Below are 17,526 nucleotides of genomic sequence, written 5' to 3' on the forward strand. Positions count from 1 at the left end.
TCCCTCACAGTAATTCTGCTGTATGTGCATACTGTATCTCTGAATATTCAGATATCTACTAGTTCATTGTAGGTTGACTGATATCCTGTTTACGCACATCATATAATTTCAGCATCTGTGTTATTGTTTTGTTAATGTTTTTTTTTAACAGGGAACAGACGATGGTCTCAGTGAGATATAAAGGATCCTTTGTTGTCAAAATAAGGACTGTCTTCAGGCCAAATTCTGAGGACCCACAATGCACTTTGCAGTATTGTTCTTTGCTAATTGGTACACTGAATTCTGACATCATTCATCTGTAAATATCAGTTCTCCCTTTCCTTGCTAATACTGCTCCATGCTGAAAACATGTTCCTGCTTTGTCTGAAAGCAGGGTGATCATGGATGCTTGTTTTTCTCCGGAACATTTCACTCGCATTCCTGTGAAAGCCCAGCTAGGGAACATAGCTTTAGTTAATGCTGATGATTAATTAATTTTCCCTTTATTTTTCTACTGCCTTTTTCTGTTTTACAGAGCACATAAAGTCAGCTTAAAGGAAATCTGCACAAGCTTCAATGGTGCATAATGGCAGAGTTATGTTAATAAATTGAGGTTACCTGTTTTGAATTTGTATTGTGTGATTTTGTAAAACATTACAATACTTCCATTCATCCATCCATTATCTGAACCCGCTTATCCTGAACAGGGTCGCAGGGGGGCTGGAGCCTATCCCAGCATACATTGGGCGAAAGGCAGGAATACACCCTGGACAGGTCGCCAGTCCATCGCAGGGCACACACACCATTCACTCACACACTCATACCTATGGGCAATTTAGACTCTCCAATCAGCCTAACCTGCATGTCTTTGGACTGTGGGAGGAAACTGGAGACACATAACCCACGCAGACACAGGGAGAACATGCAAACTCCACACAGAGAGGCCCCAGCCGACAGGGATTCGAACCCAGGACCTCCTTGCTGTGAGGCGGCAGTGCTACCCACTGCACCATCCGTGCCGCCATAATACAATACTTTAATAATAAATTCATGTTAATAGTTTAATAGTAAATTCATAGACTTATTAAGTCTTCTGTTGCTGTAGCCTATCCACTTAGATGTTTGATGCATTGTGTGTTCAGAGATGCTCTTCTGCACACTACTGTTGTAATGTGTGGTTATTTGCATTACTGTCACCTTCCTGTCAGCTTTGATCAGTCTGAGCCGATAACGGTGTCTCTTAGCATTTTACGAAGACTCGAAAGGTATACCTTACTAAAGCTGTTTACTTTTCTAGGCGTGTTCCCCGAACTATCCCTTAGGAGTGGTAGCTTCTACATGCAACGTTACTAGGCCAATCGACAGCTCCTCTGATAGCTGTAGCTGTTATCAGGCTATTAGATCATGGCATAATGTCTCACTGCTATGCTTATGTGGGATCCATCTTAGCCTGATTAACTTTACTAAGTAATGACTTATTCATTTCTTGTCACTACCAAAAGGCAACTGATAGAATGTCATCCTCTAGTTTGTTAAGGGAGATTATTTAAAGAAAACAAATGTGTCAACAAAACTCTGTTCTCTTAATTAAAAGGCTTTGAATGACAGACAAAATATTACCCATAAATTATAATTCTATTCACTTTCAAAAAAATAAAAAATGTAAAACATTAATAAATATCTTCTCACGTCATGTGACGTGTTTTAAAGCAGAGCAGGTGGGGGGTCTGCACCGAACCTGCATCAAATATGTAATTGTGTTGTATTCAAATACTTTTCTGTGCTCCATTGATACTGCCTGGTGCAATTGAGCCAACCAAGGCAGGGTTTGTCGTTTTTGAGAGAGTATAGATTACAATACACCAAACAAGCTCAGTAAAGCATAGAAAAGTATTAAAATCCAAACAATTCAGACGATTACTGGTCTGGTCAGCACGTGTGTTTTTCTCCCTTGACTGAGAAGGTAAGAGCAGTGAGGGTCACAGATACCAATGCTTGGTAGAACTCGTTGCCTGTAATTGTGGCAACCATGGCTGGAAGACCAGGCTTCGGTGAGCTTGAAAGGGGGGTGGTTGTTGGGGAAGTTTGTCAGGAGCTCCAGTGTTGACTATAGCTCGATTCACAGAGGTGTCGTGGGGAACAGTGTCTAAAAGGCAAGGTTGGCATGCAGCTGTGAGGGAAAGACAGGAAAGGGGTGCTGAGGTTGGAAGTGTACTGAACGTCCCTGCAGTAGTTTGAGGGGCAAAGCTAAATAGGCCCCTCGTGCGGGACCAAGCCCTGGACCTGGGAGACAGGGCCTTCTCCATCACTGCCCCCTCCCTCTAGACCTCTCTCCCCAAATCCATCCGTGACTCTTCCTCTCACTCCATTTTAAAAACATCCCTCAAAGCTCACCTTTTTAGAGCTGCTTTTAATGTCTGATTTAATGTCTCTGTTTATACTCTCTTTTTTTGTGCCATTTAATTGTATTTTAATCATTGCATCACTTTTATGTAAAGTGTCTTTGAGTACCTTGAAAAGCACTCTATAAATAAAATGTATTATTATTATTACATGGTGCGGTAGTTCATGATAACATCCTTTGCTGTTCGAGTGTTTTGAGTAAACTGTAATCAGTGCGGAAATATTTGCGGAAATATTTGTACAGTGTACAAGTACACACATGCAAACACACTTCACATATACAAACATTGACACAACACACACACACACACACACACACACACAGTACTTGTATACCTGCAGACCGATGAGCAGGAAGTATGGGTGTATACTTGATAAAACTTCAGCCAAAATCAAACCTGCCAAACATGGGGCAGCGTATAAATGTATGTATACCACAGACCTGTACAAGAACAGTACAACAATATGAGAATATAAGTGTTTCGTGTTTCATCCTATAAAAACACCTTGCCTTATATATTAATCACAGGCTTTTTGCACTACTATTCCTCCTCCCCCCACTGAGTGCCCAGCCTGTTTATGGCTGAAAAATATGAACTAAGAATCCACCTGAAAACCGCTCCCTCTGCTGATGAGTATTACTTAAAGCCTGATAACAATTATTCAAATTAATAAAATAAAAAAATAAAAGAAGACTTGTCTGCTTTAATGTGGTGAATCATCACTTTTGGCACAGAAACATTTGGTCGCATGTTACATTAAGTTGCAGCTATACCTCTGTAGTTTCCTTTTTAACTACTTTGGTAGTAAGATGTTATTACTGACTAACTCCTGCATAGCATGTTAACATGTAACAGTTAGCAATATTCTTAATTACACAAAAGAAAATCATTCTATATCATGAAGACGACATTGTGAAATTAACAGGCCAGGTTAATTTGTTGTGTATCATGAAGTTATGGCCTTTGAGTGTATTACAATATTTAAAATATTCCCATGTGTAATTGTACATTGCCGCTAACTGTTGATCCATGTTGATCCATGATCCATGTTTCTAGTGTGGGGTGGCCATACGTTGCTATTGACTGTCAGTTGCCACCCAACTCTTTTGCATAGCTCATAAATCAAAAACTATTAATTGTTACAAAATGAAAGGTGGTATACATTTGTTGGCTGGACCCATATCTTTAATAATAAACAGTCCTTTCTGTGAAATCCTTTTCCAAGCAATTGTTGCTGTGTTTCTAGTGTGGGGAGGCCATACGTTGCCATAGAATGTCAATTCACAAGCAGCTCATTTGCGATATGGGTCCAGCTAACAAATGTATACCCCCTTTCATTTTGAAACAATTCATAGTTTTTGAGTTATGAGCTATGCAAATGAGCTGCTTCTGAATTGACAGTCTATGGCAATGCATGCCCATACCACACCTGACAGACAGCAACAACAGGTGGCAAACAGTTTTTATTGAAATTTGTGCACAATTTTATATTCTCTGCAAATACATCACAATCATATCCATCTGTATTAATTTAACAATTAAAATTGACAAAATTACAGTTCATAAATAATTTTATTCACCGAACTTTTATTTTGATAAATGCGAACCGGAAGTCTCCAATTGTGGCCAGCAACATTTGCCAAATTCACGGAGCTAAAACAGGCATACAGCCGACTCAGAGCATCCCAGTCCATTTTACATGCCACACTGCCTGTTTTAGCAGACAGGGGCCTTCAAATGACTAATCCGAATCACATTGTATATCATGCATGACAACATATATGACAACGCATGACAACCCCTCCGAGGAATCGCCAACTTAACGTGGTGGAGGGGTTTGTGTGTCCCGGTGATCCTGGGAGCTAGGTTGTCGGGGGCACTGTTAGCCCCCAGTAGGGTCTCCCAAGGCAAATTGGTCCCGGGGGAGGGGCCGGACTAAGAGTGATTCAAAGACTCCCATGACACAGCCACACAAAGACCCAGTTACCTCGCCCGGAAAAGGGAAACCGGGGCCCCCTGCTGGAGCCAGACCCGGGAGGGGAGCTCGTCGGCGAGCGTCTGGTGGCCGGGCCTTATCCCATGGGGCCCGGCCGGGCACAGCCCGAACTGGTCACGTGGGGTCGCCGCCCTGTGGGCTCACCACCTGCAGGGGTCGGCATCGGAGTCGGGTGCTTTGCCCAACGGGCAGTAGGCAAAGGCGGGGATCTGGGCGTGCTGATCGTCGGCGTCGCAGACTGGTTCTGGGGACGTGGAACGTCACCTCTCTGGTGGGGAAGGAACCGGAGCTAGTGCGGGAGGCGGAGCGGTACCAACTAGACATAGTTGGGCTCACCTCCACGCACAGTACTGGTTCCGGAACCAAACTCCTGGAGAGGGGCTGGACTCTGTTCTTTTCTGGAGTTGCTCAAGGTGAGAGGTGCCGGGCGGGTGTGGGGATACTCACAAGCCACCGGCTGAGCGCCACTGTGTTGGAGTTCCACCCGGGGAACGAGAGGGTCGCCTCTCTGCGACTACATGTCGCTGGGGGGAAGGCTCTGACTGTCATTTGTGCTTATGCGCCAAATGGCAGTTCAGAGTATTCGGCCTTCTTGGAGTCACTGGGTGGCATCCCGGAAAGGGTGCCACCCGGAGACTCCATAGTTCTGCTGGGCGACTTCAACGCTCACGTGGGCAATGACGGAGAAACCTGGAGGGGGGTGATTGGGAGGAACGGCCTGCCTGATCTGAACCCAAGCGGTGTTTTGTTATTGGACTTCTGTGCTGGTCATGGATTGTCGATAACAAACACCATGTTCGAGCATAAGGTAGCTCATAAGTGTACTTGGTACCAGAGCACCTTAGGCCAAAGATCGATGATCGACTTTGTGGTCGTATCATCAGACCTGCGGCCGTATGTCTTGGACACTCGGGTGAAGAGAGGAGCAGAGCTGTCAACTGATCACCACCTGGTGGTGAGTTGGATCAAGTGGCCGGGGAGGCTGCCTGACAGACCCGGTAAACCCAAACGTGTAGTGAGGGTGAACTGGGAACGTCTGGCGGAGGCCCCTGTTTGCGAGGTCTTCAACTCCCACCTCCGAAAGAACTTCTCACGCATCCCGGGGGAAGCTGGGGACATGGAGTCCGAGTGGGCCATGTTCAAAGCCTCCATTGCAGAGGCGGCAAGCAGGAGCTGTGGCCAGAAGGTCATCGGTGCCTGTCGGGGGGGCAACCCAAGAACCCGCTGGTGGACACCAGCGGTGAGGGAGGCCGTCAAGCTGAAGAAGGAGGCCTTTCGGGCTTGGCTGGCCTGGGGGTCCCCTGAAGCAGCAGACAGGTACCGGGTGGCCAGAAGGGCTGCAGCTTCGGCAGTCGCTGAAGCAAAAACCTGGGTATGGGAGGAGTTCGGGGAGGCTATGGAGAAGGACTTTCGGTTTGCCTCGAGGAAGTTCTGGCAAACCATCCGACAACTCAGAAAGGGAAAGCAGGGCTTGTCTCAGGCTGTTTTCAGCAGGGGAGGAGAACTGCTGACCCGGACTGGGGATATTGTCGGGCGGTGGAAAGAGCACTTCGAGGAGCTCCTGAACCCGAACAACACGTCCTCTGTGGAAGAGGCAGAGCCTGAAGACTCGGGGGAATCTGCACCTATATCCCTGGCGGAAGTTGCTGAGGTAGTCAAAAAGCTCCTCAGTGGCAAGTCGCCGGGTGTAGATGAGATTCGCCCTGAGATGCTGAAGGCTCTGGACATTGTTGGGCTGTCTTGGCTGACACGCCTCTTCAGTGTCGCGTGGAGATCGGGGACAGTACCTGTAGAGTGGCAGACCGGGGTGGTGGTCCCCATTTTCAAGAAGGGGGACCGGAGGGTTTGCTCCAATTACCGGGGTATCACACTCCTCAGCCTCCCTGGGAAAGCTTACTCTAGGGTACTGGAAAGGAGGCTCCGACCGACGGTCGAACCTCGGATTCAGGAGGAGCAATGTGGCTTCCGTCCTGGCCGTGGAACAGTGGACCAGCTCTTTACCTTGGCAGGGTTGCTGGCGGGGTCATGGGAGTTTGCCCATCCAGTCCACATGTGCTTTGTGGACTTGGAGAAGGCTTTCGACCGTGTCCCCCGGGGAACCCTGGGGGGTGTACTGCGGGAGTATGGGGTACCGGGGCTGTTGTTACGAGCCATCAGGTCCCTGTATAACCAAAGTGAGAGCTGTGTCCGCATTCTCGGCACAAAGTCAAGCACGTTTCCGGTGGGTGTTGGACTCCGCCAAGGTTGCCCCTTGTCACCGGTCCTGTTTGTGGTATTCATGGACAGGATCTCAAGGCGCAGCCGAGGTGAGGAGAGTGTCCGGTTTGGTGACCTCAGAATCGCATCTCTGCTTTTTGCGGATGATGTGGTTCTGCTGGCTTCATCGGACCGTGACCTTCAGCACGCACTGGAGCGGTTTGCAGCCGAGTGTGAAGCGGCCGGGATGAGAGTCAGCACCTTCTCTGCCGGAAAACGGTGGATTGCTCCCTCCGGGTTGGGAATGAGTCTTTGCCCCAAGTGAAGGAGTTCAAGTATCTCGGGGTCTTGTTCACGAGTGAGGGTAGAAGGGAGCGTGAGATCGACAGGCGGATCGGTGCAGCGTCAGCAGTAATGCGGGCGTTGCACCGGACCGTCGTGGTGAAGAAAGAGCTGAGCCGGAAGGCGAAGCTCTCGATTTACTGGTCGATCTACGTCCCAACCCTCACCTATGGTCACGAGCTTTGGGTAGTGACCGAAAGAACGAGATCGCGTATACAAGCGGCCGAAATGAGCTTCCTCCATAGGGTGGCCGGGCTCAGCCTTAGAGATAGGGTGAGGAGCTCGGACATCCGGAGGGAGCTCGAAGTAGAGCCGCTGCTCCTTCGCGTCGAAAGGAGCCAATTGAGGTGGTTCGGGCATCTGATCAGGATGCCTCCCGGGCGCCTCCCTTTGGAGGTTTTCCGGGCTCGTCCAACTGGGCGGAGACCCCGAGGGAGACCCAGAGCCCGCTGGAGAGATTATATATCTCTCCTGGCCAGGGAACGCCTCGGGATCCCCCAGGAGGAGCTAGAATGCGTTGCTGGGGAGAGGGACGCCTGGAATACCCGGCTTTGCCTACTGCCCCCGCGACCCGACTCCGGATAAGCGGGTGATGATGGATGGATGGATGATGGACAACGTATATTTTTTACCAGAAGACAACTAGAAGTTTAGAATAAAAACAAATTATTTGGCCATATTTAAGGCAATCCCTGCCTCGGTACACCAGCATTAATACCAATATGTACAGGCTTGTTTCAATCTGAGGAGAAGAATAACATGAACACTGCAAAATGTGCCAATACATTTTACAGTGCACTAGCCTACTCTAAGATTATGAATTATTTGAGAGGTTTCAATCTTAATCAATCTGCCCAGTGGTGGACACATGTTTACCGTACAGTAGACTGTAAGATCTGTGCGGATACATGAATTTAATTTCCTGTCTTTTGAGGCTTTCAGAAAATGCAAACATTTCACTTAAAGCTTATTTTTCTAGATTAATATAATTTGTGATTTTGTTAGTCGCGTAATTTTTATACAAAATGTCCGTCTCCTTCCCGACAACAGGTGCACACAAACATTTCGGCTAACACGGATATTCAAAACGTCTTTATCAAGTTGATAATTTTGCGTGCAAGTATTTTTCTGTACGTTAGAGGGCGATGTCGGCTACAAGGCATGGTAGACACAAGTGAAAGTAAAACTTAAACGAATAATTTTTATCTTGCGTTGTAAGAACGTATGAGTAAGCATCTTATCTTAGTCTAATTCACTTTTAGTAGCCTAGCTTAATTACTTTCGAGTTTTCATGAACTTATGTAGATTTATGTAGACCTAATGATGAAGATCAAGATGAGAGTTCTCTGTTTGTTTCTTTCGTTGATCTGCGCTATCAGGACCGCAGGTAATTGCCATGTGATAGTACGGCGATAGTGTTTTATAGGAACAATATGTCATATAAAATTTAAACGAATTTTTCGTGATTTTCTGGAATTAATCATCTGTGTATGTCGACACACTATTAACCTATTTAAAAACGTTTCGATTGCTACATCATTATTTCTGAAATAATTTAGTTTCATTTTTCATTAAGTTCCTGTTTATTTATTCCTCAATTAACATAACAAATGTATTGCTACGTGACTCGATTTATATTCTAGACTATGTTTAGTTTCATAACGTGCTCATGAAATGAAACGGAGGTTTGCACGTATTCTAACGGATTTTCAAAGTGATCTGTTCTGGTCTCAGGGTTGTCAGTGCGAGGTCCTGCGATGCCACTACATGTCCAGCTGGGGGCGTCTGTGACGTTGCCCTGCTCTGTGGATACCCCAATACCTCTGCGTGAGCTGCAGGTGCAGTGGATGAGAGAAGATTCTGGAAGCCTGGTGCATCTGTTCCTGGAAGGAAAGCGTCGGCCAGAATCACAGAGCCCAGCGTACAGCGGCAGGGCCGAGTTTTTCACTGAAGAAATCTCCAAAGGAAACTTCTCTCTGCTGCTTAGGAATGTAACCACCGAAGACAAAGGAATGTACAAGTGTGTAGTTCACACTGCACGCGAGTCTAGTGAAGCAAAGGTGAAAATAGATACTGGTAAGTACCCCCACCCCCTTTTTCAAATACAATACAGCTCTGTTTTTTGTTTTTTTATGCATTCGGTCTGAAATTTTGAGAAGCTCTTTAGTATAATAATACATTGATATTTTCTGACACTTTTATCCAAAGCAACTTACAGTTGGCTAAGCAGAGGACATTGTCCCTGGAGCAATGCGGGGTTAGGGCCTTGCTCAAGTGCCCAACAGCTGCATGCATCTTATTGTGGCTACACCAGGACTTGAATCACCAACCTTCCAGGGCCCAGTCACGTACCATAGCCACTAGGCTACAGGCTACCTATTTTAATATCACATTCAACAAACTGAATTTGCCATTTTGCTGAAAAATAACTGTAAAATGAACAGGACGTGTTAGCTTACTTGTACGAAGGAGCAATGAAAGGAGTAACATGTGGGACACCCTATTCAAAATGAAATGCAAATGAAAAAGTTACTTGTGTTTTTCAGAGTGGCTGGTGGTGACTGGTGCAGACGTGCCTGTATTTGCATATGCTGGTGAAGATGTGATTCTGAACTGCTCAGTGGACACCCATGTTCCTCTCAGAGAGTTAGAAGTAGAGTGGATGAAGACAAATGAAGAAATCCAGGTGCTGCTGTTTATGGGGGGGCAGTACAGACCGGAGTCACAGCCTGAGAGATTCAGAGGGCGTGCTGAGTTCTTCAGTGAGGAGATTCCCAAAGGCAACTTCTCAATGAAACTGAGGGATGTAAAAACTGAAGACAGAGGGGAATTCATGTGCACAGTCCATACATACAGAGAATCAGTCAATGCAACAGCTTGGCTACAAGAACAGGGTAAGTATGAAGTAGCATGATCACATACTGTATGCAATCATCTGAAAATAACTGGTTGGGTCTCTTACACAGAAATTCACTCCAAAATGTAAATTAACTAGAAAAGGGTAAAGCACAGAGCATATTGTGTTTTAATAGTGAAATACCGATGTTTTAATAATTATATATTTATGCTTTGAAAATGCTTTGCATTTTATCATCCAGTATATTTTGTCATAGCATTATGTGTAACATTACAGTCTAACAGACCATACAGTGTACCTAAAATAAAAAAAAATGGTGAATACGATCAAATCATCAAGTTATAAAAGCATATGCTTCTGCCTGAAATCTGTTCTCACGTCATTGTTGTGTTTTTAGTTCCTTCATGATTCAGTCCTGGTTTAAGGGCTCTTCAGCATGCATGGTGGCTTTCTTAGCTTAAAGTCTGTCCTTCATTTTTCCGTTTTGGAGGATTTGGCAACACCTGTGGTGACTGGTGGTCACTACAGGTCGTTTTCACAAATACCAGAGTTCCATTCGAGACGAAGCACATCGAGTGCTTCTGTTTCTTAGAAGATAATCCAGCGGTAGCATATTTTGGAGAAAGAACGCCTCTTAGAGACAGCCAATGATGTCATCTGACACAATAATATTCATCAACATATCAAACCTATTTTTTAAAGATATTGGGTGCCTCCACAGTCATCTTGCAAGTGCCTGTGTCTGCGACATATTTGAATATTTTGTGGGATTGTTACACCAAACAGCAAATAGTGTAGCAGAGTGCGAGAACACATTCGATTGATATTGCTACAAGAGTGACAGTGTGAAAAGGTATGAAATGTGGCAGTTATTAATACAAAAACATTTTGGATTGACATTTTATAACTCCCCCTCAAGAGAACTTCAAAAGAAATCCAGGGCTAATGAAGATCTTTGGAGTGCCTCCCTTACACCAATCTGGCCCATGTTATTTAGATCTAGCGAGCGCTACCTGGTCTCATGTGCAGTGTGTAATTAATTCAGATCACTGTCCTCATATACGTGCACCTTACAGTTCAATGTTATTGGGAAAATTTCTGAGCTAGCCTGAAGAAGCTATGGTATCCTTGTAGCTTTAGGGTTCTCTTCTTAGGGGTTGTTATGAATGTGATCTGTACAGATTCAGAATTTGTATTTTGGTTCTTGATTGGCATAGTTAACTGGGCCAGGTCTGGTACTGTTGCTCATATTAATCAGCTAAATTCACTTCTGGTTCTGTTACAATGTAAGTCACTCTGGACAAGAAAATCTGCTAAATGACTGAACTCTTCTAAACAAATCTCACCTGTATCTAAAGACCTCAGCCATATGTTATTATTGATGACCAATTATGAATTATTGAATGCTTAATAACATGATTATTTTAACATGATTAACAGTGTCCGACCACAGGGGGAATGGGGATAGAGATGGGTGTGGGCCTCAGATTCACTGAAATATCTGTCACAGGTTTTTCCACCTTACATTGGTGTGTCCTGGGTTTAACCATGGCTGCTGCAGTTTTTGCAGTTTTAAGCTGCATTCCGGCTGTTTGCTGGATAAAAACAGCACAAAAAGAAAAACGAGAAAAAAAGAAAAAAAAGAAAGGTAGGTGTTTACATGTTTTCTCCTATTTCAATTTATTTAACACTTTGCTTCACACCAGTGTTCAGTTATGTGTTGTTGTCTTCATACAGCAATAATAACTCAGGCAGGTCAGTAGCTAGCTAGCTAACAGGAGCACACGTTTTTAAAGGTGCACAAAGTATCTCTTTTATCTGTTTAATCGTCATCTTTTGTGTACTAGAATCTCATATTTCAAGGCAATTGTTTTCCTAAACAAAGCAAACTTTATGTGTTTGGTTAGATAGAATTTTTTTAAAATATTGATCACCTAATTTAAAATCTTATCTTGCTGCATTGAACATCAATATAGTGCTGGTATTTTAAATACAATTTAGTTGGTAAGTAGAATGCAGGTCACTGGTAAGCAGGAAAACATAATTAAAGATAAGAATTTAACATAATTTTGTTGATCATGAGCAAACTAAGTTCATGCAAAAAGCCACTGGTTTGTTGTTAGCAAATCTGATAAATGTATTTTGTCTAATAGACAAACAGAGCCAGGGAGCCGCACAGCATCAGAACAGGAACCTAGGTTGGATAAATTGATGTGCTTTTGGAGTCTTGGGCTACATTGAAGCATTTTGAAGTTGTTGAATTACATTATTGGTATTTGGCAGACGCTCTTATCCAGAGCAATGTACAGTTGATTAGACTAAGCAGGAGACAATCCTCCCCTGGAGCAATGCAGGGTTAAGAGCCTTGGTCAAGGGCCCAACGGCTGTGCGGATCTTATTGTGGCTACACCGGGATTAGAACCACTGACCTTGTGTGTCCCAGTTGTTTACCTTAACCAGTACGCTACAGGCCTCCCCCTGTTTGAATGTTTTCACCTATGAAGAAGCAAGCTGACTAGAACATGACTAATAAAAATAGTTCCATAACTAAAATTATTTGTGGAAGGTTATGTGTTTATATATACAGTATATATATATATATATATACAGTGGGGCAATAAAGTATTTAGTCAGCCACCAATTGTGCAAGTTCTCCCACTTAAAAAGATGAGAGGCCTGTAATTTTCATCATAGGTATGAGAGACAAAATGAGAAAAAAAAAAATCCAGAAAATCACATTGTCTGATTTTTAAAGAATTTATTTGCTAATTATGGTGGAAAATAAGTATTTGGTCAATAACAAAAGTTAATCTCAATACTTTGTTATATACCCTTTGTTGGCAATGACAGAGGTCAAACGTTTTCTGTAAGTCTTCACAAGGTTTTCACACACTGTTGCTGGTATTTTGGCCCATTCCTCCATGCAGATCTCCTCTAGAGCAGTGATGTTTTGGGGCTGTCGCTGGGCAACACGGACTTTCAACTCCCTCCAAAGTTTTTCTATGGGGTTGAGATCTGGAGACTGGCTAGGCCACTCCAGGACCTTGAAATGCTTCTTACGAAGCCACTCCTTCGTTGCCCGGGCGGTGTGTTTGGGATCATTGTCATGCTGAAAGACCCAGCCACGTTTCATCTTCAATGCCCTTGGTAATGGAAGGAGGTTTTCACTCAAAATCTCACGATACATGGCCCCATTCATTCTTTCCTTTACACGGATCAGGCGTCCTGGTCCCTTTGCAGAAAAACAGCCCCAAAGCATGATGTTTCCACCCCCATGCTTTACAGTAGGTATGGTGTTCTTTGGATGCAACTCAGCATTCTTTCTCCTCCAAACACGACAAGTTGAGTTTTAACCAAAAAGTTCTATTTTGGTTTCATCTGACCATATGACATTCTCCCAATCCTCTTCTGGATCATCCAAATGCTCTCTAGCAAACTTCAGACGGGCCTGGACATGTACTGGCTTAAGCAGAGGGACAAGTCTGGCACTGCAGGATTTGAGTCCCTGGCGGGGTAGTGTGTTACTGATGGTAGCCTTTGTTACTTTGGTCCCAGCTCTCTGCAGGTCATTCACTAGGTCCCCCCGTGTGGTTCTGGGATTTTTGCTCACCGTTCTGGTGATCATTTTGACCCCACGGGGTGAGATCTTGCATGGAGCCCCAGATCGAGGGAGATTATCAGTGGTCTTGTATGTCTTCCATTTTCTAATAATTGCTCCCACAGTTGATTTCTTCACACCAAGCTGCTTACCTATTGCAGATTCAGGCTTCCCAGCCTGGTGCAGGTCTACAATTTTGTTTCTGGTGTCCTTTGACAGCTCTTTGGTCTTGGCCATAGTGGAGTTTGGAGTGTGACTGTTTGAGGTTGTGGACAGGTGTCTTTTATACTGATAACGAGTTCAAACAGGTGCCATTAATACAGGTAACGAGTGGAGGACAGAGGAGCCTCTTCAAGAAGAAGTTACAGGTCTGTGAGAGCCAGAAATCTTGCTTGTTTGTAGGTGACCAAATACTTATTTTACAGAGGAATTTACCAATTAATTCATAAAAAAAAAAAAAAAAATCCTACAATGTGATTTCCTCGATTCTTTCCCCCCATTCTGTCTCTCATAGTTGAAGTGTACCTATGATGAAAATTACAGGCCTCTCTCATCTTTTTAAGTGGGAGAACTTGCACAATTGGTGGCTGACTAAAGACTTTTTTGCCCCACTGTGTGTATATATATATATATATATATATATATATATATATATATATATATATTTCCAAATATTCATTTTCCGAAAGATTAAATTTTTCAGAGACATTTGTATTTAATTGAAAAAAGTTACATATTACTGTAAGCAATTGACTACTTTTTACATAAAAACGTGATCAAGGCTGTCTGAGATCAGAAGCAAGGAGCCAACCAAAGTCTGCAGAAGAACTGTGGAAAGTTCTCCAACATGCTTGGAACAACCTCCCTGCTGATTCTCTTATAGAACTGCAGGACAGCGTTGGCCGTCTCAGAGAAGTGATGCAGTTTTAACACTGAAGAATGGGAAGAATTTAGGACCTTTCATTGAAGGTGCCAAAGACTTTTGCCCGGTACTTTATATATATATTTCCTTCTTCAGGGTTAACGACGGAGGAGGAGGAAGATGAGGAAGAAGAGGAAGAAGATGAGGAGCTAATAGGTAAGCACCTGGTATTTTCAAAAGTCAAATACAATGGCCAAATTCAAGAAATTGTCCTATTTTATGATGCACAACATTTAAAAACTACTTCATGGACATAAAGGCAAAAAAAAGCCATAAAAGATATAACTTAATATTTTCACCTCGCCTCTCATTCTCAGTAGTCTTCACAATGATAACATACGTCATATTTTTTGACAAAATGAGGGTAGTAATAAATTAGCCCACTGTGAAAATAGCTTTAGGCCATTAAAGAATGAGCTCTTACAACTTAAAGTGGCAATCGATTGCTCTTCATATGAGCAAATGCCATATTTCAGACATATTCTCACTGCCATTTTTCTGGCAATGACCTTTGAGACCATTTGCGTTGTTTAATTTTTTTTATTATCATTTCAAGTTAGTCAAACGGTGGTTATTATACACAGATCACTTTATTAGGAACACTTTTACTTTATTGCACCTACTTATTCATGCCATTAACTAATCAGCCAATGGTGTGGCAGCAGTGCAATACATACAATCATGTAGATACGGGTCAGGAGCTTCAGTGAGCAGCAGTTCTGCAAACAGAAACGCCTTGTTAATGAGAGACGTCAGAGGAGAAGGGCCAGACTAGACAGAGCTGACAGGAACGAGACAGATAACAAATAAGCACACATTACAACAGTGGTATGCAGAACAGTATCTCTGAACACACAACCCATCATAACTTTAAGTGGATAGGCTACAGCAGTAGAAGTCTAATAAATATCTAATAAAGTGCCCACTGAGTGTATATTATAATAAAATGTCCATCCATCCATCCATCCATCCATCGTCACCCGCTTATCCGGAGTCGGGTCACGGTGGCAGTAGGCAAAGCCGGGTATTCCAGGGTCCCTCTCCCCAGCAACGCATTCCAGCTCCTCCTGGGGGATCCCGAGGCGTTCCCAGGCCCAGAGAGATATGTAATCTCTCCAGCGGGCTCTGGTTCTCCCTCGGGGTCTCCGCCCAGTTGGACGAGCCCGGAAAACCTCCAAAGGAAGGCGCCCGGGAGGCATCCTGATCAGATGCCCGAACCACCTCAATTGGCTCCTTTCGACGCGAAGGAGCAGTGGCTCTACTCCGAGCTCCCTCCGGATGTCCGAGCTCCTCACCCTATCTCTAAGGCTGAGCCCGGCCACCCTATGGAGGAAGCTCATTTCGGCCGCTTGTATACGCGATCTCATTCTTTCGGTCACTACCCAAAGCTTGTGACCATAGGTGAGGGTTGGGATGTAGATCGACCGGTAAATCGAGAGCTTCGCCTTCTGGCTCAGCTCCCTCTTCACCACGATGGTCCGGTGCAACGCCCGCATTACTGCTGATGCTGCACCGATCCTCCTGTTGATCTCACGCTCCCTTCTACCTTCACTCGTGAACAAGACCCCGAGATACTTGAACTCCTTCACTTGGGGCAAAGACTCGTTCCCAACCCGGAGGAAGCAATCCACCGTTTTCCGGCAGAGAACCATGGCCTTGGAGGTGCTGACTCTCATCCCAGCCGCTTCACACTCGGCTGCAAACCGCTCCAGTGCGTGCTGAAGGTCACGGTCCGATGAAGCCAGCAGAACCACATCATCCGCAAAAAGCAGAGATGCGATTCTGAGGTCACCAAACCAGACACTCTCCTCACCTCGGCTGCGCCTTGAGATCCTGTCCATGAATACCACAAACAGGACCGGTGACAAGGGGCAACCTTGGCGGAGTCCAACACCCACTGGAAACGCGCTTGACTTTGTGCTAAGAATGCGGACACAGCTCTAATTTTGGTTATACAGGGACCAGATGGCTCGTAACAACGGCCCCGGTACCCCGTACTCCCGCAGTACACCCCACAGGGTTCCCCGGGGGACACGGTCGAAAGCCTTCTCCAAGTCCACAAAGCACATGTGGACTGGATGGGCAAACTCCCATGACCCCGCCAGCAACCCTGCCAAGGTAAAGAGCTGGTCCACTGTTCCACGACCAGGACGGAAGCCACATTGCTCCTCCTGAATCCGAAGTTCGACCGTCGGTCGGAGCCTCCTTTCCAGCACCCTAGAGTAAGCTTTCCCAGGGAGGCTGAGGAGTGTGATACCCCGATAATTGGAGCACACCCTCCGGTCCCCCTTCTTGAAAATGGGGACCACCCCCCCGGTCTGCCACTCTGCAGGTACTGACCCCGACCTCCACGCGACACTGAAGAGGCGTGTCAGCCAAGACAGCCCAACAATGTCCAGAGCCTTCAGCATCTCATAGTGAATCTCATCCACACCCAGCGACTTGCCACTGAGGAGCTTTTTGACTACCTCAGCAACTTCAGCCAGGGATATAGGTGCAGATTCCCCTGAGTCTTCTGGCTCTGCCTCTTCCACAGAGGACGCGTTGTTCGGGTTCAGGAGCTCCTCAAAGTGCTCTTTCCACCGCCCAACAATATCCCCAGTCCGGGTCAGCAGTTCTCCTCCCCTGCTGAAAACAGCCTGAGACAAGCCCTGCTTTCCCTTTTTGAGTCATCGGATGGTTTGCCAGAACTTCCTCGAGGCCAACCGAAAGTCCTTCTCCGTAGCCTCCCCGAACTCCTCCTATATCCAGGTTTTTGCTTCAGCGACTGCCGAAGCTGCAGCCCTTCTGGCCACCCGGTAACTGTCTGCTGCTTCAGGGGACCCCCAGGCCAGCCAAGCCCGAAAGGCCTCCTTCTTCAGTTTGACGGCCTCCCTCACCGCTGGTGTCCACCAGCGGGTTCTTGGGTTGCCGCCCCGACAGGCACCGATGACCTTCTGGCCACAGCTCCTGCTTGCCGCCTCTGCAATGGAGGCTTTGAACATGACCCACTCAGACTCCATGTCCCCAGCTTCCCCTGGGATGCGTGAGAAGTTCCTCCGGAGGTGGGAGTTGAAGACCTCGCGAACAGGGGCCTCTGCCTGACATTCCCAGTTCACCCTCCCTACATGTTTGGGTTTACCGGGTCTGTCCGGCAGCCTCCCCGGCCACTTGATCCAACTCACCACCAGGTGGTGATGAGTTGACAGCTCTGCTCCTCTCTTCACCTGAGTCTCCAAGACATACGGCCGC

The 17,526-nt window shown here is 45.6% G+C and overlaps 1 protein-coding gene across 2 annotated transcripts in view; it reads left to right on the forward strand.

The window, feature by feature from the left end:
- The first annotated feature begins 8,098 nt into the window (after positions 1 to 8,098).
- Positions 8,099 to 17,526, forward strand: part of LOC133141914 (uncharacterized) — a 44,978-nt gene continuing 35,550 nt past the window's right edge. For both annotated transcript variants that reach the window (XM_061262742.1, XM_061262743.1), the window contains exons 1-5: positions 8,099 to 8,305; positions 8,653 to 8,994; positions 9,465 to 9,812; positions 11,286 to 11,423; positions 14,392 to 14,451. In XM_061262742.1, the coding sequence (XP_061118726.1) occupies positions 8,239 to 8,305; positions 8,653 to 8,994; positions 9,465 to 9,812; positions 11,286 to 11,423; positions 14,392 to 14,451 (955 nt within the window). In that variant the 5' untranslated portion in view covers positions 8,099 to 8,238. The remainder of the gene's footprint in view (positions 8,306 to 8,652; positions 8,995 to 9,464; positions 9,813 to 11,285; positions 11,424 to 14,391; positions 14,452 to 17,526) is intronic.

The sequence above is a fragment of the Conger conger genome, chromosome 12 (assembly GCF_963514075.1).
Source record: "Conger conger chromosome 12, fConCon1.1, whole genome shotgun sequence".
Taxonomy (NCBI): Eukaryota; Metazoa; Chordata; class Actinopteri; order Anguilliformes; family Congridae; genus Conger; species Conger conger.